The sequence below is a fragment of the Lithobates pipiens genome, unplaced genomic scaffold, assembly GCF_037356315.1.
Source record: "Lithobates pipiens isolate NorthernLeopardFrog02 unplaced genomic scaffold, aLitPip1_a1.2 Scaffold_55, whole genome shotgun sequence".
Lineage (NCBI taxonomy): Eukaryota > Metazoa > Chordata > Amphibia > Anura > Ranidae > Lithobates > Lithobates pipiens.
The window spans coordinates 3,713,179-3,738,782 of NW_027507877.1; the positions used below are offsets into that span (position 1 = coordinate 3,713,179).

The 25,604-nt window shown below is 44.7% G+C and overlaps 1 protein-coding gene across 2 annotated transcripts in view; it reads right to left on the minus strand.

The window, feature by feature from the left end:
* Nucleotides 1-25,604, minus strand: part of LOC143957722 (cytosolic phospholipase A2 gamma-like) — a 161,732-nt gene that overhangs the window by 30,791 nt on the left and 105,337 nt on the right. For both annotated transcript variants that reach the window (XM_077467421.1, XM_077467422.1), the window contains exons 13-14: nt 13,946-13,981; nt 7,246-7,296 (exon numbers count right to left, since the gene is read on the minus strand). In XM_077467421.1, coding sequence (XP_077323547.1) covers nt 7,246-7,296; nt 13,946-13,981 — 87 coding nt within the window. The remainder of the gene's footprint in view (nt 1-7,245; nt 7,297-13,945; nt 13,982-25,604) is intronic.

Here is a 25,604-nt window from a genome sequence, read left to right on the forward strand (position 1 = left end):
GAAGGCAGTAGCGTGAGCGCAGAGAGAGGGGATGCTCAAGAAGGACAGCAATCTGGCAGTCATGTTCCACAAGCTGCAGCATACTGCCAGGTTTGCTACAGCGATGAAGAGGGAGGGGATGATGAGGGCACTGACTCCACATGGGTGCCTGGAAGGAGGGAGGAGGAGGAGGCACATGTCCAACGAGGCAGGATGCCCTCCGGGGGCCAGCTTAGGGGCAGCACACCGACTGAATCACACCGCAGAGCTCCGCCTGTGCAGAGCGCTGCCTCTGCGCGTTATTCTAAAAGTTCTTTGGTGTGGGCCTTTTTTGAGACGAGTGCATCAGATCGCACCGCTGCTATTTGCAACATTTGTCTCAAGTGTATCTCACGTGGCCAAAACATCAGCCGCTTGGGCACCACATGCTTGACCAGACATATGTTGACCTGCCATGCAGCTCGTTGGCAAGCGTACCTCAAAGACCCACACCAAAGAACAAAGCGGACCTCTCCTTGCTCCTCATCAGCTGGCATCTCCAACCCCACTAGACCTTCAGTCCTCTCTGAAACCTGCTCTGAGAGGAATGAAGGTGTAGAATTAGGTGTGTCACAGCCAAGTGCTTCCGGGAACTCTGCTAGCGGTACACCCACGTCCGATTATAGCAGGCAAATGTCCCTGCCCCAGCTGCTGGACCGGCGGAAGAAGTTCACTCCCAGCCATCCACAAGCCCAGCGGTTGAATGCTAGCTTGGCTAAATTGCTAGCACTTCAACTGCTGCCTTTTCAGTTGGTAGACTCGGCCCCCTTCCGTGAGTTTGTACAATGTGCGGTTCCTCAGTGGCAGGTCCCCAAACGCCACTTTTTCTCACGGAAGGCGATTCCGGCTCTCTACCGGCATGTGGAAGGCAATGTCCTTGCCTCGCTGGACAGGGCGGTCAGCGGTAAGGTGCATATTACCACTGACTCATGGTCCAGCAGGCATGGACAGGGACGTTACCTGTCTTTCACGGCCCATTGGGTCACTCTTCTGGCAGCTGGGAAGGATGCAGGACAAGGTGCAGTAGTGTTGGAGGTTGTTCCGCCACCACGCCTCCAAAATGCTACTATTGGTTGTGACACACCTCTCTCCTCCACCCCCTCCTCTTCTTCTTCCTCCATGGCCTCTTCCAGTGCTCTGTCCTCAGAACCAGCGGTGCTCCGTAGGCGTTCCAGGGGCTACGCAAGTACGCAGGCAAAACGATGCCATGCCGTGCTTTCGCTGGTTTGTTTGGGGGACAGGAGCCACACTGGGGCGGATGTTTTGTCAGCTCTGCAGGGGCAGGCCGAGAGGTGGTTGACGCCATGCCAGCTTAAGCCAGGAATGGTGGTTTGCGACAATGGCACCAACCTCCTCTCCGCCCTCCGACAGGGACAACTGACCCATGTGCCCTGTGTAGCTCACGTCCTTAACCTAGTGGTGCAGCGGTTCTTGGGCAGGTACCCCGGCTTACAGGATGCCCTGAAGCAGGCCAGGAAAGTCTGTGTGCATTTCCGCCGATCATTTAATGCCTGTGCTCGGCTGGCTGAGCTCCAAAAGGAGTTGAACCTGCCCAAGAACCGCCTTATATGTGACATGCCCACCAGATGGAACTCAACATTGGCCATGCTGCAGCGGCTGCACACGCAGCAGAGGGCCATCAATGAGTACCTGTGCGACTACGGCACCAGGACAGGGTCAGGGGAGCTTGGTTTTTTCTCACCACGCCAGTGGGGCATGATCAGGGATGCATGCACTGTCCTGTCACCGTTTGAGGAGGCCACAAGGATGGTGAGCAGTGACAGTGCATGCATCAGTGACACTGTACCTCTTGTCCACCTCTTGGAGCATACACTGCGTGGAATAATGGACAGGGCACTTGAGGCAGAACAGAGGCAGGAAGAGGAGGACTTCCTTGCCTCTCAAGGCCCCCTTTATCCAGACAGTGTTCCTGCTGTGCCACCCATCACACAGGAAGAGGATGAGGAGGAGGAAGAGGAGGAGGAGGATGATTGTGTCAGCATGGAGGTGGAGGCTGGCACTCAGCATCAGCATCAGCAGCAGCATCAGCAGTCTTGTAGGGATGATTTACAGTCCCAAGAAACACGTGGACTTGTACGTGGCTGGGAGGAGGTAGCTGCGGATCATGTTGTCCTTAGTGACCCAGAGGACTCCGGACCGAATGCCTCAGCTAACCTACGCTGCATGGCCTCCCTGATCCTGCAAAGCCTGCGGAAGGATCCTCGTATTCTTCGGATCAAGGAGAGGGACCATTACTGGCTGGCCACTCTCCTTGATCCACGGTACAAGGGTAAGGTTGCCGACCTTATCTTGCCATCGCAGAGGGAGCAGAGGATGAGACATCTCCGGGAGGCCTTGCAGAAAGGTCTGTGCAAACTCCTGGTCCTGGACAACGTGTTGCTGAGGCATCGGTCAGAAGGAGCGGTGGAGAAGGTGGCCGTCTGACTGATGCTTTCAGACAATTTTTTAGTCCGCAGCCCCAAGGTATGATCGGTTCCAGCACCCATCGCCAGCGTCTGATTTACATGGTGCAGGAATACCTAGGGGCAAGGTCAGACTTGGACACCTTTCCCACCGAAAATCCTCTGGCTTACTGGGTCTTGAGGATGGATCACTGGCCAGAGCTTGCACAGTATGCAATTGAGCTACTGGCCTGTCCTGCATCCAGCGTTCTTTCGGAACGCACCTTCAGTGCTGCTGGTGGCTTTGTTACCGATCACAGGGTGCGCCTGTCCACCGAATCAGTTGATCGACTGACCTTCATTAAGATGAATCAGTCTTGGATCACCCACAGCTACCAATCACCTGAAGCTGATGTAACCGAATAATTTTTTTTAAAATATTACATCCCTTCAAGACTGCCTATGCTGATGCTGAGTGACTGTCCTGTTATGTTGATTGTCTATCCTCTTCCTCCTCTGCTGATAAGTTGGAAGAACATTTCTGGTTCTGGGTGATGCCATCAGCCCAATTTTTCTGCCCCTGTTTAACAGGTGCATTTAATTACAATTTTTGATGCAATGCTTTGCAGCAGGGCTAATTCCTGCATTAAAACTAGAGTATATGGCAGAGGTTGCAGTGTGATGGCACCAGCACCAGTGCCTAAGGCCCAATTTTTCTGCCCCTGTTTAACAGGGACATGTAATTACAATTCTTGATATAATATTTCACAGGAGGGCCCCTTCCTGTGCCCACCCAGAGTAACGGTGAGGACTTATAGTGTTGTGGCACCAGCACCACAACCACCAAAGGTCAATTTTTCTACCACTGTTCAACAATGCCATGTAATTACAATTCTTGATATAATCGTTCACAGCAGGGCGCTCCAGCGCCCACCAAGAGTCACTTTGAGGGCTTACAATGTTGTGGCAAAACCAACACCTCGTTCCACCATTTCTGCAGAGCATATAGGGAAGGCCCCTACTTTCAAACATCCAATTTACAAACATCTCCTACTTGCAAACGGAAGGAGACAACAGCAAGTGAGATGAAAAAAGATGGACGACAAAACAAATTATAGAGGGGTGATAACCCTTCCCTATGTTTTCCAAAAAGCTTAAAAATAGTTTTTTTGACTGGAGCTACACTTTAAAAATGTACCAGTTGAAAATTACAAACAGATTCAACTTAACACAACAAACCTACACAGTCCCTGTATATAGAGTATATAGGGCCTGGGGGCCACACGCATTTCCTTTTTTTAATATGGGTACGGGGTTCCCCTTAATATCCGTACAAGACCCAAAGGGGCTGGTAATGGGCAGGGAGGGCTACCCATGCCATTTTTCTCAATGATTTTCAACCATATTGCAGGAACCAGATATAATATTAAAACCGCAAGCAGTTTTAAATGGTGTTATTTCCGTTTAATGTCATTTTGTGCAGGGACTGTTCTAAACACGGGAAACACGTGGCACTTCACAGGCATACTACAGACACCCCCCAGGCACCATATTTAAAGGAATATTTCACTTTTTTTCACTTTAATCGTCATTAAAATCAGTGCTCCCGCCAAAACGGCCATTTTTAAAAACATTTTAGGCATTGACCTATGTCCCCTGGGGCAGGAGTCAAGTCCCCAAACCCTTTTTAAGACAGTATCTTGCATATTAGCCGTTAAAATTAGCACTTTTCCTTTCGAACGTTCGAGTCCCATAGACTTCAATGGGGTTCTAACGTTCGTTCGAATTTGGGGTCCGTTCGAAAGTTCTGGTGCGAACCAAACCGGGGGGTGTTCGGCTCATCCCTACTCACTAGTTAGAGAAATATCCAAATCTGAAATGACCTGTTTCCATCGTTTGAAGTCCTATGTTCCCTACGGACTCAATATAGATACGGATGTGAACGCATTTATAGACAATTCCTAGTGTTATTTTATTCATTTATTTGTTATATTCTTCTGACATGAATATATGTATTTTATCTGGTCTATTTCTATAAAATTTTGTATTTTGTAAACTTGGTCTGAGACATAGAGGTCGGCTTTTTTCAGTAAAGGCCCATAGTCAGAACTTGGGGTGAATGTTTACAAAATAGTGAACCTAGTAAAAAAAACAAAAAAAAAAATATATATATAATAATATTATATATATTATATATAATCGCCTATTTATTTATGATATATTTTTGTTGTTTTATATATATATATATATATATATATATATATATATATATAGATATATATATATATATATATATATATATATATATATATATATATATATATATATATATATATATATATATATATATATATATATATATATATATATTTTTTTTTCTCATTATAAGGTATTACTGCTTGGGTTCAACATAGCTATATGATTAGCATTATATTCTTTTGGACACATAGGGATTAAATAGATAAATATGAGGGTATCATTAGTATTAAATTATTATTATTTTTCACATTATATAATAAAAAAAAAATTTTTTTGGTCCCTTTAATTAGATTTTAGTTGCTGATATTTGAGGTTGGCTTTTTTCAGTAAAGGCCAATAGTCAGAACTTGGGGTGAATGTTTACAAAATAGTGGATCTAGTAAAAAAAACAAAAAAAAACAAAAAAAAACAATATATATATATATATATATATATATATATATATATATAAAACAACTAAAATATATCATAAATAATATATATATATATATATATATATATATATATATATATATTTTTTTTTTGTTTTTTTTACTAGGTATATATATATATATATATATATATATATATATATATATATATTTTTTTTTTTTTTTTTTTTTTTTCTCATTATAAGTTATTACTGCTTGGGTTCAACATAGCTATATGATTAGCATTATATTCTTTTGGACACATAGGGATTAAATAGATAAATATCATTATGGTATCATTAGTATTATATTATTATTTTTCACATTATATAATAAAAAAAAAATGTTTTTGGTCCCTTTATTTCGATTTTAGTTGCTAAAATTTGCTGAACAGTGCTAGGGAAAGAATCTGTGTTATAACGTTCTTTCGGCTTGCCCTTACAGTACGTTAGGAGATAGATGTTTTGCCCACACTTAAGATGGCTCCATTTGCTGGACCTCTTTGTCTCAGAACGAGGTCTGGCCCTATTTAATGGTGGTGCGTTGCGGCGTGCCCGTTCCCCATTGAAAACATCATGTATGACGAAACATGTATGGGAGGGCATGCTGTGACATCACCACGTGTTACGAGAGGAGGACGGGCTCTCGATTTGCCGGCCGGCTTGTTTTTATGTGCGATCATTCTTGGTTTTATGTAAGTGTATTTCTATTATAATAAAATGAGTACTGACGTATTTTACACTATGGGAAGCTTCTCTCTTTTTATATTCTGAACGTATACATTGGCTATTAATGAAAATGTGCAGCGTCATATGAATCCTCAATACATGGATCTTTGTTCCCGATTGGCAAAGCGTCCGGTGGAGGCGAAGAGCTGTCTTTAGCTTGAGATCATAAACGCTCCTTATGTTTTACCGTCTGGTAAGCGCATTTATTTGTCGGTGGCTGGGCACAGTGGTGATAAGGAAGTGTGGAATCACTGTGGTGCGATTGACTTTTTTCTCTTCAATAACACAGAATTTCCTTATGGACTTTTGCTTATAGTATTGGTTCATTTATTTGCTTTTTTATTGGTGTCGTTTCTTTTTTATATATGTTTTTTTGGCGCAGCTCTTTTTCCTATTTGTTTCCATTTTTATGTGCATGTATCCCACAGTGGAGCAGCAGCCTTATATTACGTGAACATTTATTTGTCAATTCTTTCAATTATTATTATTTGATTTTGTTTTACATATTGATTTAATATTTATTCATTTAACACATTTTTTTCTTATTGATAAGTAAGAAAAATCCCCCCTTTTTTTGGGCCTCAGCACGGTTTTACCCCCCTTGTTACATTGTCAGACAATGTTTTTAACTTTGTGCAAAAATAGCGTACATGATCCACATGTTTATGACCCTCCAAATACCTCACTGGGCACCACCATGTTTCCCCACACATGCCAAATGGAGAGAATATCCCATGTTTGAGGAAAGTGGAAAATAGCACCAGATCTGTAGGGTCATCTCACTGGTATTATTTCTTATAGTATTGATGTTGATGTAAAGGATCTGCTTCTGAGCGGTAGAGAGAGGGAGAGCGGTATAGACGAGAGAGAGAGAGAGAGAGAGAGAGAGAGAGAGAGACAGAGAGAGAGAGAGAGAGAGAGAGAGAGAGATCATCTGTACAAATCATTAATAAGACCTCATCTGGAATATGCAGTTCAGTTTTGGAATATCGGGGAACTGAAGAAAGTGCAGAGGAGACATTTCTAAATGTATTTATACATGGTGATCATATCCCCCCCTTATGTATTATACATGGTGATCATATCCCCCCCTTATGTATTTATACATGGTGATCATATCCCCCCCTTATGTATTTATACATGGTGATCATATCCCCCCCCTTATGTATTATACATGGTGATCATATCCCCCCCTTATGTATTATACATGGTGATCATATCCCCCCCTTATGTATTATACATGGTGATCATATCCCCCCCCCCTTATGTATTATACATGGAGATCATATCCCCCCTTATGTATTATACATGGTGATCATATCCCCTTTATATATTTATACATGAAAATGTGGAGACCCCTGTTCTAGATAAAACAAGATGACATTAATATCGCCTCATCTTATAAATCAGTCCTCCTGTATTACATACCTTTCATAGAATCCAAAAAGGAAGAATGGGTTTCCATGTTCTTTACTATTTCTGGACAAAATAAAACAAGATGCCATCAGTATCACCCCAAATGTCACATGTACAGAAGAATAAAAGACAGTTTTCTATGGAAATGTATTTGTGAATGGATGGGAGATTTATCACATGTCATATGAAGAATGGGATGTTCTATACTGCTACATTGTAACCTGTAGGGTTGTCTCAATACCACTTTTTTGAGACCGAGTCCAAATACTGATACTTTTTTCAAATACTCGCCGATACCGATTACCGATACTTTTTTTGTTATGTCATGTGACAGTGGAACGCGTGTTTTTTTGTTTTTTTTTGTTTTTACAATTTAATTTTTTACAATTATTTTATTATTTTTTACAGGGGGCAGAGGAGGAGAACGGAGGGGGACAGCAGAACGGAGGAGGACGCGGAGGGAGACAGTGTGAAGGATCCGATCCCACACTCCGATTGAGTGCTTCCATCAGTATATCCCGCTTCCTCCAATCTGACTATCAGAGAGTAATGCCCCGTACACACGACCGGACTTTTCAACATCAAAAGTCTGACGGAATGATTCCGGCAGACCATTCGATCGTGTGTGGGCTGCAGCGGACTTTTGATTCGCAAAAGTCTGACAGACTTTAGAAATGGAACATGTTTCAAATTTTTCCGCCAGAACTCTGCCGGACCCAGTTCCTACCGAGAAATCCGCTCGTGTGTGTGCTAGTCTGACGGACTAAAACCGACGCAAGGGCAGCTATTGGTTACTGGCTATGAACTTCCTTATTCTAGTCCAGTCGTACGTCATCACGTTCCAATCCGTCGGACTTTGGTGTGATTGTGTGTGGCCAAGTCCGTTCATTCTGAAAGTCCGTCAGAACTCTGTCAGAACTCTGTCAGAACTCTGTCAGACCTAAGTCCGGTCGTGTGTACGTGGCAATATATTCTCATAGCTGCATTGAATACAAGTCTAGCTGAAAATAGCTTGTAGAATCTTGAATCCTTTATTGGACAGAATCCAGCCTTTTATACATATTTTATACATTTACACAAGGGGGTAGATAACGAGGTAGGGCTGCTCATGGATGCCCCCCCCCCTCCCCTATAGCAACAACTTAAAAGACAATTACACAATTACCATGTTAATTAACCCCGCAGCCTAGGTGACCAGACAGTCCGTCTCCGGAGGTCAATGTGATGAGCTCTTTTAAAGATTGTGTATTGTTCAAAATTAACATTCAAGAAAACAGTCTCTCAAAAATGTAGCAAAAAAAGATTAATATAGCAATACCAAAAAACAGGGTGAATGTGGACAGAAAAAGGTCATTGCAGCCAGTGTCTGCGACAGACAGCAAAACGGAGGGGGACAGAATGGAGGGGGACACGAAGGAGAACGGAGGGGGACAGCAGAATGGTGGGGGACAGAATGGAGGGGGACGCAGAGGAGAACGGAGGGGGACAGAAGTGTCGGGGGACATGGAGGAGAACAGAGGGGGACACGGAGGAGAACGGAGGGGGACAGCAGCACGGAGGGGGACAGAACGGAGGGGGGACATGGAGGAGAACAGAGGGGGACAGCAAAACGGAGGGGGACAGATTGGAGGGGGACACGAAGTAGAACAGAGGGGACAGCAGAAGGGTGGGGGATAGAATGGAGGGGGACACGGAGGAGAACGGAGTGGGACAGCAACACGGAGGGGGACAGAACAGAGGGTGACATGGAGGGGGACAGCATCATGGAGGGGGACAAAACAGAGGGTGACATGGAGGGGGACAGCATCATGGAGGGGGACACGGAGGAGAACGGAGGGGGAAAGCAGCACGGAGGGGGGCAGAACAGAGGGGGGCAGCATGGAGGGGGACTCAGAGTAGAATGGAGGGGGACAGCAGCACGGAGGGGGACAGAACAGAGGGGGACACAGAGGAGAACAGAAGGGGACAACAGAACAGAGGGGGGCAGAACGGAGGGGGACACGGAGGAGAATAGAGGGGGACAGCAGCACGGAGGGAGACAGAACAGAGGGGGACACGGAGGAGAACAGAGGGGGACAGCAGCACGGAGGGGGACAGAACGGAGGGGGACACAGAGTAGAACGGAGGAGGTCAGCAGCATGGAGGGGGACACGGAGGAGAACGGAGGGGGCAGCAGCAGGTAGGGGGACACAGAGGAGAACAGAAGGGGACAACAGAACAGAGGGGGACAGAAAGAAGGGGGACACGGAGGAGAACGGAGGGGGACAGAACGGAGGGGAACCCGGAGGACAACTGAGGGGGACAGAACAGAGGAGGGCAGCACGGAGGGGACACAGAGTAGAACGGAGGAGGTCGGCAGCATGGAGGGGGACAGAATGGAGGGAGACACGGAGGAGAATAGAGAGGGACAGCAGCACGGAGGGGGACAGAACGGAGGGGGACAGGGAGGAGAGCAGAGGGGAACGGCAGCATGGAGGGGGACAGAACATAGGGGGACACGGAGGAGAACGGAGGGAGACAGCAGCACGGAGGGGGACAGAATGGGGGGCAGCATGGAGGGGGACACAGAGTAGAATGGAGGGGGACAGCAGCATGGAGGGGGACACAATGGAGGGGACATGGAGGAGAACGGAGGGGGGCAGCAGCAGGTAGGGGGACACGGAGGAGAACAGAAGGGGACAGCAGAACAGAGGGGGACAGAATGGAGGGGGACACAGAGGAGAAGGGAGGGGGACAGAACAGAGGGGGACACGGAGGAGAATAGAGGGGGACAACAGCATGGAGGGGGACAGAACGGAGGGAGGCATGAAGGAGAATGGAGGGGGACAGCAGCATGGAGGGGGACAGAACGGAGCGGTACACGAAGGAGACTAAAGGGGGACAGCAGCACAGAGGGGGACAGAACTGAAGGGGACAGGGAGGAGAACGGAGGGGGACAGCAGCACGGAGGGGGACAGAACTGAGGGGGACATGGAGGAGAATGGAGGGGGACAGCAGCACAGAGGGGGACAGAACAGAGGGGGACACGGAGGAGAATAGAAGAGGACAGCAGCACGGAGGGGGAAAGAATGGAGAGGGACACGGAGGACAACTGAGAGGGACAGAACAGAGGGGGGCAGCACGGAGGGGGACACAGAGTAGAACGGAGGGGGACAGAACGGATGGGGACACGGAGGAAAATGGAGGGGGACAGAATGGAGGGTGGCACGAAGGAGAATGGAGGGGGACACGGAGGAGAACAGAACAGCATGGAGGGGGACAGAACAGAGGGGGACAGCAGCACGGAGGGGGACAGAACAGAGGGGACAGCAGCACGGAGGGGGACAGAACAAAGGGGGACACAGAGGGGGACAGAGCGGAGGAGGATACGGAGGAGAACGGAGGGGGACAGCAGCACGGAGGGGGTAAGAACAGAGGGGACAGCAGCACGGAGGGGGAAAGAACAGAGGGGGCAGCAGAACCGAGGGGGACACAGTAGAATGGAGGGGGACAGCAGCACAGAGGGGGACACGGAGGAGAACGGAGGGGGACAGCAGCACGGAGGGGGACAGAACGGAGGGGGACAGCAGCATGGAGGGGGACAGAACAGGGGGGGCAGCAAGGAGGGTGACAAAGAGTAGAATGGAGGGGGACAGTAGCACAGAGGGGGACACGGAGGAGAACAGAGGGGGACAGCATAACAGAATTGGACAGAACAGAGGGGGGCAGAATGGAGGGGGACACGGAGTAGAACGGAGGGGGACAGGGAGGAGAATAGAGGGGGACAGAACGGAGGAGGACAGGGAGAAGAACAGAGGGGGACACGGAGGGGAATTGAGGGAGACATCAGCACGGAGGGGGACAAAATGGAGGGCAGCACAGAGGGGGGGGACAGAGTAGAATGGAGGGGGACATGGAGGAGAACGGAAGGAGACACGGAGGAGGAGAGAAGGGGACAGCAGAACGGAGGGGGTCAGAACGGAGGGGGACAGAAGCACGGAGGCGGACAGAAGCACGGAGGGGGACACAGAGGAGAACAGAGGGGACAGCAGCACGGAGGGGGACAGAATGGAGGGGGACATGGAGGGGGACAGCAGCACAGAAGGGGACAGCGCACAGAGGGGGACAGAACGGAGGGGGACAGAACAGAGGGGGACAGAACAGAGGGGGACAGAACAGAGGGGGACAGAACAAAGGGGGCCACGGAGGGGGACAGAGTGGAGGAGGATACGGAGGAGAACATAGGGGGACAGCAGCACGGAGGGGGAAAGAACAGAGGGGGCAGCAGAACGGAGGGGGACACAGTAGAATGTAGGGGGACAGCAGCACAGAGGGTGACAGAACGGAGGGGGACATGGAAGAGAACGGAGGGGGACAGCAGCACGTAGGGGGACGCGGATGAGAACAGAAGGGGACAGAATGGAGGGGAACATGGAGGAGAACAGAGGGGGACAGCAGCACGGAGGGGGACTCAGAGGAGAATGGAGGGGGACACGGAAGAGAACAGATGGGGGACAGCAGCATGGAGGGGGACACGGAGAAGAACAGAGGGGGACAGCAGAACGGAGGAGAACACGAAGGAGAATGGAGGGGGACAGCAGCACAGAGGGGGACATTGAGGGTGACAGCAGCAGAACAGAGGGGGACTGGAGGAGGATACAGGGACAGTCAGCGGTGATCAGTGCGGCTTTGGGGGCAGGTACAAGCACTGATCACCGCTGTGTAGATTTCATTAAAGCAGCTGAAACGGGGGAGAGAGGAGAAATGGCTGTCTGGCTTTATTGAAATCTATACAAGGTGATCGGTGCTTGTAACTCCCCCTCCGCACCGATCACCCTGAATGTCCAGGTATCGGGTGAAGCATCGGAGCATTTGCCTGTGTACAAGTACTCGGGCAAATACTCGGTATCGGTACCAATACTAGTATCGGTATCAAGACAACCCTAGTAACCTGTATTGTTTAGTAGATGGTGTAGCTGAAATAATGCCTGTAATGCTAAAAGCTTCATGAAATATGGTTGTAGTTCTGTCTCGTTGTCCATCATGAGGTTTAATCATCATGAGGGATAAAATGGTACATTATGTCAAATATAACTAAAAGCTGTAGATCTAATGTAGTTGTGATAAAAGCCCTGTCCAAGTTTTCACCCTCTCCCCCATCCAACCAATTGATATGGGGTAAAATGGTGGGGGGGTGAATGTAGCACCCTCTACCATAGGTAGGTGCTAGAATGAGGATTTTTGGTATGTTCTGTCAGTACAGGTATATTTAAGCAGGCCTATGCTGCAAGCTAGGCCTGTTTGTTTTTGATCTGGGGGCAAGGAGTGGTTGGTGTAGCAGTGGGTGTGAACACATGTACTTTGGTTTTGAGGTGTCTCCCCTGCTTCCAGGGAGAATGTTCTGGAAGAGGGGCAGGGCCTAGAACTGGAGTGGCAGGCAGCTCATGTGAGGGGCCCTGACCAATCCCCAAGTAGAATTAACAAAGGGGCAGGCCTCCCATATAAGCTGAGGTAACAGGCCACTGAGAGGAGTTTTCGGCTGAGAGAAGTGGAGACTAGAGTACTAGACGGCAGCAGCAGAGCACCCCCATCTGGGGGGGTGCACCGATTGCAGGAGGAGGCTCGGGAGAGCTGTGAGGGAGCTTCACCCTTACACGGTCCTGGGTGAAGTTCTCATCATTACATGGTCATTGATGAGGAGATCCTGGAGCGGAGGGGCAGGAGAAGCTGTCGGAACGTACGGTCCGGTTAAGTTCTCCATCATGGACTCGGGGCAGAGAAAGGTCGGTGAGTGTACCACAGTGAAGTGCTGGATGTGGAGACATGCCAGGGAGTCTGTGAGGGAACTTCACCCTTACAGAGTCATGGATGAAGTCCTCATTTTTACACAGTCATTGATGAGGAGTCCTGGAGCAGAAGAGAGACTGTAGGGAATAGTGTCAAATTGATGCGGTCCAAAGGCACAGGATTTGCAAGCTGGACTAGCTGGGAACAATAGTCCACCATTCAGCACATGCTATTAAACTACTAGGCCTCTGGAGAGAGGTACTGCAGGCTTCTGGCCTAGTAGCAGCAACCAATCAGAGTCAGCATTAGAGACTATTCAGAGTGGGTTCTTTTGCATATAGAAGAGGATGTGACGAGAAACATAATGTGCTACAGAATAAGTTTGTGCAGGAGGGAAGGATTCCTGGGAGCAATAGTCTACAGGAATTATGCAGAAGAGGAGCAATAACCTGCATGGTGATGCAGGGAAGAGACAAAGTAGATGTTAAATATGTGAATCAGTTCTTCGAGGCTCAATTGAAGTTCTAATTTACAAATATGATGGGAAAGTAATTTGATCTATGGGCATCCCATATACCCTTTCTCCAACCAAGTTATATTCTCCCAATAAACAAAAACAAAACAAAGAAAATGACTGTTCACTGTCTCAGAAGTGGTATATGAAGGTCGGGCAGCAGGGTGATATGGTGGATGTTAGAAACTAGTGGTAACACACTGCTACATATTTATCTATTGTGACAGGGCTTCAGGGTGACTATTTGTAGTGAAGGACACTGGTTTCACTGTTTTCTGCAGGATTGGTAATTCCTGGATTGGGTTCTGGAGTCCAGTGACATTGAAAAGTCTTGGAAGGGAAAAAGCCTCTAACCCTGTGCCCGCATCCTCCACCAATTAACAAAAGGGACATGATCTGACACCATATCAATTCATCCACAGCGTTACCTACCTTGTTCCTTTTCCGGGCTAAGCTTCTTTGACTTATCTGCATAAAGTGAAACACACAGATAACATGTACAGAATAATACCACTGAAAAAGTGCAGTGCATAAACTCTAGTTATGAGTCTAAACATAATTAATGAGTGACAATCCATTAATAACAATATAAAATAATAAAACATATAGATACATTCCATAAAAAATCAAGAGAGTACACCGTGAAATTTACTACAATATACACCTCAAAACAATGTGAAGTGAGTAGCAAAAAAAGTCCCAACTAAAGACTGTGTTAGATTTGAAAGAAATCCAGGGATAGCTAATGTGACACCCAAATCCACACCAGAATGCCAGTGACCCCCTTATTTTGTAAACCTGTGTCAACATTTTCAGTTGGTGCAGAAACATGAGGCATGCACTGCACAGGTTTATGCATGACTTCTGTCTGTAGTGTGAGACCTGACACTTCCTGTAATTAAACTCCTTGCTGTAGTGCTTCTCTACCCTGATTCCTGTGCTCACCCATTAAAGTGCAGTTCATATTTCACAGTAACATTTTTAAACATCATAATCAAATATGAATTATTGCCAGTTGAGGAAGATTACTGTTTAGTTTAGTGCTCTATCTATTGTTCTATTAATTGTGACAGGGCTGCACTGTGTCATGGGGTCAGAAAGGGTAGATATCACACAGGGTTCTCACAGATGCAGGTTTAGGGGCTTCAGGGTTTCCATTTATAGTGGAGTTCCAGTGCACTATTCCCAACATACAAGTGCCTGTATAAATGGCTGAGAGTATAAGTGTCAAGTCAGAGCAAAAGAATGTCACCAAGAAGCAGACGTTCATTACCTGGGAGGTGGAAGTTTGGATACACCTACTGTATTCCCGATCCCGGTATCCTGGAGAAAACAAAATCACCCTCCACTATAAATAAGAGCAAAACAATGTCACCAGCACACCAAGGTTCTCCAGACTGGGTCCTAAGCTTTAATCAACAATCACACTTTTACAGCAGAGTGCAATGTTTCAGAGCCACACAGGACCCCTTTCATCAGGCATGTGATGTCACATGTGTCACATGCCTGATGAAGGGGTCCTTGGTGACTTCAAAATGTTGCAATCTGCTGTAATGATGTGATTGTCGAGTAAAGCTTAGGACTTACTCTGGAGATCCTTGGTGTGCTTATGCATAGTGAAGGATACTCCTGTTTTCTCCAGGATTGGTAATGGATCAGGAACAGGGGTATCCAAGCTTCCACCTCCCAGGCAACAAATGTCCACTTCTTGGCAGGGCACTCAGCATGAAAAAGTCTCCACAACCTCCATCACTGGCAAAGAAAGGGAGAAGGTGAGTACCAAAATCATCTAAAAATGATTCATTATTACAATGCTGCTAAATACATAGCCCAAAAAAAAAAAAAAAACACCTTTCAGACTCTAGGCCTTACTTATGGCTCCTGGATTGGGTTCTGGAGTCCAGAGACTTTGAAAGGTATTGGAAGGATGAAGCCTCTGACCCTGTGCCCGCATCCTCCACCAATTGTGAAAAGGGCCGTGGTCTGACACCAGGTTTGTCACAATGATGATGATTATTTCCATTCTTCTCCTCTTGAAATGTATACAATGTATCTTTTTCTCCATTTAAGAGAGAAAGTACGTTCATGGGTGGGTTTTCTTGAGTGATCGCTGTGATGGCCAATCACAGGCTATAACACTCCTCATAAGATTGAGATCTGGTCCTCCCACCTCCCAATCACTAGTACAAGACAACTCAGACACTTCTTGTTTAGTAGATGTCAGAGTTAAACCATCTGACAGTTTATTTTTTCTCCCAGACCCTATGAGTGAAACTCCTTGGTCTGGTGTGGCCATTATGAGTTCAAACATAGCATGTGATTGGCCAACACTGTGATGTACAGTGGTGTGAAAAAGTGTTTGCCCCCTTCCTCATTTCCTGTTCCTTTGCATGTTTGTCACACTTAAGTGTTTCGGAACATCAAACCAATTTAAACAATAGTCAAGGACAACACAAGTAAACACAAAATGCAATTTGTAAATGAAGGTGTTTATTATTAAAGGTGAAAAAAAATCCAAACCATCATGGCCCTGTGTGAAAAAGTGATTGCCCCCCTTGTTAAAACATACTATAACTGTGGTTGTCCACACCTGAGTTCAATTTCTATAGCCACACCCAGGCCTGATTATTGCTACACCTGTTCACAATCAAGGCATCACTTAAATAGGAGCTGCTTGACACAGTAAGGTCCACCAGAAGATCCTTAAAAGCTACACATCATGCCGAGACCCAAAGAAATTCAGGAACAATTGAGAAAGAAAGTAATTGAGATCTATCAGTCTGGAAAGGGTTATAAAGCCATTTCCAAAGCTTTGGGAATCCAGCGAACCACAGTGAGAGCCATTATCCACAAATGGCGAAGACATGGAACAGTGGTGAACCTTCCCAGGAGTGGCCGGCCGCCCAAAATTACCCCAAGAGCGCAGCAACGACTCATCCAAGAGGTCACAAAAGACCCCACAACAACGTCCAAGGAACTGCAGGCCTCACTTGCCTCAGTTAAGGTCAGCGTTCATGCCTCCACCATCAGGAAAAGACTGGGCAAAAATGGCCTGCATGGCAGAGTTCCAAGGAGAAAACCACTGCTGAGCAAAAAGAACATCAAAGCTCGTCTCAATTTCTCCACAACACATCTTGATGATCCCCAAGACTTTTGGGACAACATTCTGTGGACCGATGAGACAAAAGTGGAACTCTTTGGAAGGTGTGTGTCCAAGTATATCTGGCGTAGAAGGAACACTGCATTTCATAAAAAGAACATTATACCAACAGTAAAATATGGTGGTGGTAGTGTGATGGTCTGGGGCTGTTTTGCTGCTTCAGGACCTGGAAGACTTGCCGTGATAAAAGGAACTATGAATTCTGCTGTCTACCAAGAGATCCTGAAGGAGAATGTCCGACCATCTGTTCGTGTACTCAAGCTGAAACGAACTTGGGTTCTGCAGCAGGACAATGATCCTAAACACACCAGCAAGTCCACCACCGAATGGCTGAAGAAAAACAAAATTAAGACTTTGGAGTGGCCTAGCCAAAGTCCTGACCTGAATCCTACTGAGATGTTGTGGTATGACCTTAAAAAGGCCGTTCATGCTCGAAAACCCTCTAATGTAACTGAATTAGGACAATTCTGCAAAGATGAGTGGGCCAAAATTCCTCCAGGACGCTGTAAAAGCCTCATTGCACGTTATTGCAAACGCTTGGTTGCAGTTGTTGCTGCTAAGGGTGGCCCAACCAGTTATTAGGTTTAGGGGGCAATCACTTTTTCACACAGGGCCATGATGGTTTGGATTTTTTTTCACCTTTAATAATAAACACCTTCATTTACAAATTGCATTTTGTGTTTACTTGTGTTGTCCTTGACTATTGTTTAAATTGGTTTGATGTTCCGAAACACTTAAGTGTGACAAACATGCAAAGGAACAGGAAATGAGGAAGGGGGCAAACACTTTTTCACACCACTGTATGTAATGTAGATATGGGCCTACAATGATTTTTACTCACATATACATTATTATTAATGAACTTTTGTATTCCCAAGAAGCACTTGTTGGACACTAACTGAAGTTCTTTGACTAGGACAATTTCCATCTTTTGTGTCACCATAAAACCCCCTTAAAAAGTGTTTCTGAAGAAGGTACTGTAAGTCATTACATATAGTAGGTGAGGTTGAAAAAAGACAGAAGTCCATCAAGTCCAACCTATGTGTGTGATTATAGGTCATTATTACATTGTATATCCCTGTATGTTGCGGTCGTTCAGGTGCTTATCTAATTGTTTCGCGAAAGCGGTGATACAGGCAGGGAAGAGAACAGGGTATGAACTAGGAGATAAGTGTGGTAGAGTGTTGGCGGGGAAGCTTAAGGAGAAGGGGAGGACAATCTATGTACCCAATATAAAGGGAAGAAATGGACAGCTAATTACAATGTCTAAAGATATAGCTCAGAGGTTCAAAGAATACTATGCGGCCCTCTATAATCTGACATCCCCTTCCTTCCCCATGGCCAAAGTGGAGGACTATTTAGCCTCCGCAGGTCTTCAAAGATTGTCCTCTCCGGTCCGTAACAGCTTAGAAATCCCAATAACTGTTGAAGAATTAAGTGTAGCAATAAAATCAGTCAAAAAAGGGAAGACACCAGGTCCGGACGGATACAGTGGTGTGAAAAAGTGTTTGTCCCCTTCCTCATTTCCTGTTCCTTTGCATGTTTGTCACACTTAAGTGTTTCGGAACATCAAACCAATTTAAACAATAGTCAAGGACAACACAAGTAAACACAAAATGCAATTTGTAAATGAAGGTGTTTATTATTAAAGGTGAAAAAAAATCCAAACCATCATGGCCCTGTGTGTAAAAGTGATTGCCCCCCTTGTTAAAACATACTATAACTGTGGTTGTCCACACCTGAGTTCAATTTCTCTAGCCACACCCAGGCCTGATTATTGCCACACCTGTTCACAATCAAGGCATCACTTAAATAGGAGCTGCTTGACACAGTAAGGTCCACCAGAAGATCCTTAAAAGCTACACATCATGCCGAGACCCAAAGAAATTCAGGAACAATTGAGAAAGAAAGTAATTGAGATCTATCAGTCTGGAAAGGGTTATAAAGCCATTTCCAAAGCTTTGGGAATCCAGCGAACCACAGTGAGAGCCATTATCCACAAATGGCGAAGACATGGAACAGTGGTGAACCTTCCCAGGAGTGGCCGGCCGCCCAAAATTACCCCAAGAGCGCAGCGACGACTCATCCAAGAGGTCACAAAAGACCCCACAACAACGTCCAAGGAACTGCAGGCCTCACTTGCCTCAGTTAAGGTCAGCGTTCATGCCTCCACCATCAGGAAAAGACTGGGCAAAAATGGCCTGCATGGCAGAGTTCCAAGGAGAAAACCACTGCTGAGCAAAAAGAACATCAAAGCTCGTCTCAATTTCTCCACAACACATCTTGATGATCCCAAAGACTTTTGGGACAACATTCTGTGGACCGATGAGACAAAAGTGGAACTCTTTGGAAGGTGTGTGTCCAAGTATATCTGGCGTAGAAGGAACACTGCATTTCATAAAAAGAACATTATACCAACAGTAAAATATGGTGGTGGTAGTGTGATGGTCTGGGGCTGTTTTGCTGCTTCAGGACCTGGAAGACTTGCCGTGATAAAAGGAACTATGAATTCTGCTGTCTACTAAGAGATCCTGAAGGAGAATGTCCGACCATCTGTTCGTGTACTCAAGCTGAAACCAACTTGGGTTCTGCAGCAGGACAATGATCCTAAACACACCAGCAAGTCCACCACCGAATGGCTGAAGAAAAACAAAATGAAGACTTTGGAGTGGCCTAGCCAAAGTCCTGACCTGAATCCTATTGAGATGTTGTGGTATGACCTTAAAAAGGCCGTTCATGCTCGAAAACCCTCTAATGTAACTGAATTAGGACAATTCTGCAAAGATGAGTGGGCCAAAATTCCTCCAGGATGCTTTAAAAGCCTCATTGCACGTTATCGCAAACGCTTGGTTGCAGTTGTTGCTGCTAAGGGTGGCCCAACCAGTTATTAGGTTTAGGGGGCAATCACTTTTTCACACAGGGCCATTATGGTTTGGATTTTTTTTCACCTTTAATAATAAACACCTTCATTTACAAATTGCATTTTGTGTTTACTTGTGTTGTCCTTGACTATTGTTTAAATTGGTTTGATGTTCCGAAACACTTAAGTGTGACAAACATGCAAAGGAACAGGAAATGAGGAAGGGGGCAAACACTTTTTCACACCACTGTATACAATACAATATTATAGGAACTTCTTTTCAATATTAGGCCCACATATGGTAAAGGTTTTCAATGCGCTCGGCCGGACTGCCGCACCCCCTCCGGAAATGCTTAGGGCTCATATTTCGGTTATTCCAAAGGAGGGGAAGGATCCGGCGGAGTGCGGCAGTTACCGGCCGATCTCATTGCTAAACGTGGATTTAAAACTTTTCACTAAAATATTGGCCTCCCGTCTACAATCGCACTTACATCAGCTGGTACATGTGGACCAAGTAGGGTTTATCCCCTCGCGTGAAGCGAGAGATAATGTAATCAAAGTGTTAAACTTGGTACACTTTTCCAACCAAACAAAAACCCCGAGTGTCTTTTTAAGTACAGATGCAGAAAAGGCATTTGACCGAGTCAATTGGAGATTTATGTTCGCGGTATTAAGACACATGGGGGTGGGAGAGGGTATGCTATGGTGGATTGCTGGGATATATGCCTCCCCACAGGCTTTAGTGAAGGTAAGTGGAGTTTTTTCAGAACCATTTAGGATCTCAAATGGAACCCGCCAGGGCTGCCCTCTCTCACCCCTATTGTTTGTCCTTTCATTAGAACCACTATTGAATAAAATCCGACAAAACCCGGATATCCAGGGACTCCAAATAGGGGGGCATAACTACAAAATATCAGCATATGTGGATGACCTTTTGTTTTCCCTATCCAGACCACACATCTCCTTACCAAACCTTATGGAGGAAATTGTAAGATATGGGGGGATATCATATCTAAAAATAAATTATACAAAATCGGAGGCAATGGGGGTAGCCCTGCCCTTAGGGGTACAACAGACTATATGGCCTAATTATAGCTTTAACCACTTGCCGACCTCCGCACAACGATGTACGTCCATTTTTTGAAGAGGGATATCTCGGTAACGGCAGCAGCTGCTGCCACAACCGAGAGATATCCATCTCTTCAGGCGGCGGTCGGCTGTACGATAACGGTGGTCTCCGCGGCGGATTCGCCGCGAGATCGCCGCTATCGGCGGCGGGAGAGGTGCCACCCCCCCTCCCGCCGCCCTCCCGCACCTTCCGCCGCTTACCGGAGCCGTCGGTAGCGGCGGAGGCGATCGGGTCCTTCCGTCTGCTGGGCATAGAGACAAGTGAGGCTAAGATGGCCCCCACTCGTCTCTATACCATAGGAGGGCGGAAGCGACGTCAAAACGTCACTTCCGCCCATACCTCTTAAAGGTATATATTTTTTTTAAATGTCAGATTTTCTTTTTTTTTTTTGTTGCATTTTAGCCCAAATATGAGATCTGAGGACCTTTTGACCCCAGATCTCATATTTAAGAGGACCTGTCATGCTTTTTTCTATTACAAGGGATGTTTACATTCCTTGTAATAGGAATAAAAGTGATCCATTTTTTTTTTTTTTTTTTTAAAGTGTAAAAATAAATAAAATAAATTAAAATAAATAAGAAAAATTTTTTTTTTTTAAAACCCCCCCCCGTTACGACGAGCTTGCGCACAGAAGCGAGCGCATACGTGAGTAGCGCCCGCATATGAAAACGGTGGTCAAACCACACATGTGAGGTATCGCCGCGATCGGTAGAGCGAGAGCAATAATTCTAGCCCTAGACCTCCTCTGTAACGCAAAAAATGCAACCTGTAGAATTTTTTAAATGTCGCTTATGGAGATTTTTTGAGGCTAAAAGTTTGACGCCATTCTACGAGCGGGTGCAATTTTGAAGCATGACATGTTGGGTATCAATTTACTCGGCATACCATTATCTTTCACAGTATAAAAAAAAATTGGGCTAATTTTACTGTTGTCTTATTTTTTTATTCAAAAAAGTGAATTTTTTCCAAAAAAAGTGCGCTTCTAAGACCGCTGCACAAATACGGTGTGAAAAAAAGTATTTCAATGACCGCCATTTTATTCTCTAGGGTGTTAGAACCCCCAAACATTTTATATTGTTTTTTTTTCTAAGTAATTTTCTAGCAAAAAAAAACTGTTTTAAACATGGAAACACCAAGTCCAAAAAAGAGGCCTGGTCCTTAAGTGGTTAAATGGGTGAACGTAGCACTTATGTATTTAGGTACATATATACCAGATAAGATGGAAAAGACTTTTACAGTAAATTCCCCCCCCCCGTTACTACAGGAAATTCGGGTACTATTAGACAAATGGAAACAGGGATTACATTTGTGGTTCGCCAGATGTAATATTATAAAAATGAACATACTGCCAAAACCGTTATATCTATTTCAGACCTTACCTATAGATATTCCAACACCTTTTTTCCGCCAGATAGATACTCTTTTCACTAAATTTATATGGGCAAACAAACGACCAAGGATCAATAGAAACATCAAGAGAGCTCCTAAACGTGACGGCGGCCTGGCAGTACCAGATATGTTTAAATATTACCAGGCAGTACACATTGGCAGAGCGATAGACTGGTGTAGACATACAGAATCTAAATTATGGACAGAAATAGAACAAAAATGCAGTTCAATACCCCTACGCAGAGCAATCTGGTGTTATACAACATTACCAGAATCGCTTAAAAAACACCCACTTATAGGTCCAACGTTGCGGATAGGGGCTAAGATCTGTCGAAATCCTCAATTCTCTACAACAAATTCACCACTATTTCCCATTCTGGGTAACCCTAGTTTTTTTTACCGGGAATGGAACCAGGAGCATTTCAGGGACTTATAGAAAGGGGCTATACCCAAGCATCGCACTTTCTACAATTGGAAACACGGCCTTCGATCGCCACATTGACGCAACAAGGAGGTCGATATGAAATACATTTTTGGGAGGCATTACAGTTTTCGACATTTTTTTCAATCATTAGGACCGGCGACGAACTATCAAAGACAACTGACAAAGTTTGAGATATATTTTGAGGAGAAAGAGCCCCTTTTCACGGGTAATCTCTAAGATATATGAATTGCTGAATGCCCCCTCCAGAAGGTTTTAAAATGCCCGGAATTGAGAAATGGGAGAAAGACCTGGGAAAGAATTTTTTCACCCACACAACGGCAGAAGATTATATATCTGGCATTGAACTCATCGATCTGCCGTAACGAATCGAAATTCGGCCGAATTTTGCATCTTTCGGACATTCGGATGCATCCGAATGTCCGAATAAAAAAATAACAAATTACAACGAATACGAAAGAAATATAACGAATGAATTTGAATGAATTCGATGCGATTCGAAATTATTTCAACTGCATTCGAAATGATTTCAACATGATTCGACATTATTTCAACCACATTTGAAAATATTTTGTGACCCGAATTTAGAGCCATGTATCTCGGGGTCACTTGGTGCTAGACACATCAAATTTGGATATGTTGTAGTGCTAGTATTATTGTGTTTGCATACCAAATTTGGGGTTTCTAGCTATAAGTGACCCCGAGATATGTGGCCCCAAAATCGGGTCGCAAAATGTTTTTAGTTATTAGAGCAGAGAATTACATTTTGCGACCCGATTTTGGGGCCACATATCTCGGGGTCACTTATAGCTAGAAACACCAAATTTGGTATGCAAACACAATAATACTAGCACTATAACATATCCAAATTTGGAGTTTCTAGCACCAAGTGACCCCGAGATACATGGCCCTAAAGTCGGGTCACAAAATATTTTCAAATGTGGTTGAAATAATGTCGAATCATGTTGAAATCATTTCGAATCCGGTAGAAATATTTTCGAATTTGGTTGAAATATTTTCGAATGTGGCCGATTTTTCGAATTCGGTAGAAAACTAAACGAAATCCGAAAACGAATTTAAGGAAGTTAACGAATATAACTAAACGAAATTAAGGAATTAACGAATTAAAACGAAACGAAACTAAACGAATTTTTTTCCTTTTGCACATGTCTACTTCTGACCGTTGTTGGCGGTGTAAAAAGGAACGGGGGACTTTGATGCATATATTTTGGCAATGCCCTAAGATAAGACGATATTGGCTAGAAGTACAAAAGATCTCTCAAAAATTTACATCATACCAGATCCCAGAAGACCCGGCCTTTTTTTTTTTTGCTTCATTGCACAGAAATACCTTTACAAACATATAGGAAATCGGTGATATGCCATCTAGTTAATGCAGCTAAGGTAGGAATTGCACTCAGATGGAAAGACCCCAGACCACCTTCAATTGCAATGTGGCTAAATAGAGTAAGAAACGTAGGTGCCATAGAGGACTTAGTTCTCTCTGTCCAAAGATAGAAAGGATCAATATGATGAAACTCGGAGCTCTTGGAACTCATTTATGAATTCTGAGGAAGGGAAGAATCTGATGGGGAACATAGCAGAGGAGTGAGTCCGCACGTACTTGAATGCGTTTGAACCCCCCTATGGGGGCTGGGAAGTACTTGTCTCTTGTGGGGGGGGGGGTGAGGGGATAGGGGAGAGGAGGAGGGAGGAGGGAGGGGTGGGGGAAGGGGGTAAATAATAATAATAATAATCTTATTTTTTTTTTTTTTTTTTTTTTTTTTTTCGTTAGTTGGGGCAATGGGAAAATAGATAAAAGTCTGGGGGAGTTATAACTGGGGGAAATACGAATTATAATGGATAAGAATGGAATAGGTAGATAATATATATAAATTGGAATATGCAATGTGTAAATGAAATAATTTGGTTTTATTTATATAAAAGAAGAGGAAAATGGAATATGCTCTATAGGATATAAGATATATCTATGTGAGAAATGAATGTCTTTGTTGCTCCCTGTAATTGTTGTTCCACCCCTCTGGACTTATGTGATATAAATAAAGAAAGTTTAAAAAAAAAAAAAAAGTGTTTCTGAAGAAGGTACTGTAAGTCCAACCTATGTGTGTGATTATATGTCAGTATTACATTGTATATCCCTGTATGTTGTGGTCGTTCAGGTGCTTATCTAATAGTTTCTTGAAACTATCAATGCTGCCCGCTGAGACCACCACCTGTGGAAGGGAATTCCACATCCTTGCCGCTCTTACAGTAAAGAACCCTCTACATAGTTTAAGGTTAAACCTCTTTTCTTCTAATTCTAATGAGTGGCCACGAGTCTTGTTAAACTCCCTTCCGCAAAAAAAGTTTTATCCCTATTGTGGGGTCACCAGTCCGGTATTTGTACATTGATATCATTATTTCTTTATCTGTAGATTTCTCTTTCTGTAATTGTCTCTGTCCATTGGCAACTTTCTGTATTTTTTATGTCCACCAACACTACTTTTGAAGTTATGTCGGCTTCTTCTATTTTATTTAAGTAATAGCAAACATATCTTTCTGTGCAAATCAATCATCTCATTATTGTTTAGAATAGTTTTTTATATTGGTTTTTAACTTTATTGGTAATAGCCGTGTGAAGACTGGTTAGATCCTGATAGATAAAAAGTTGCAATCACTTTTTTATCATCATGAATATAAGTGAGGTAATATACAGTGCCTTGAAGAAGTATTCATACCCCTTGCAATTTTCTAAATTTTGTCACATTACAACCAAAAATGTAAATGTATTTTATTGGGATTTTATGTGATAGACCAACACAAAGTGGCTCATAATTGTGAAGTGGAAGGAAAATGATAAATGATACAAATAAACATGTGAAAAGTGTGTGTGTGTGTGTGTGTGCACGCACGCATTTGTATTCAGCCTCCTTTACTCTGACACCCCTAACTAAAATCTAGTGGAACCAATTGCCTTCAGAAGTCACCTAATTAGTAAATAGAGTCCACCTGTGTGTGATTTAATCTCAGTATAAATACAGCTGTTCTGTGAATCCCTCAGAGGTTTGTTAGAAAACCTTAGTGAACAAACATCATCATGAAGGCCAAGGA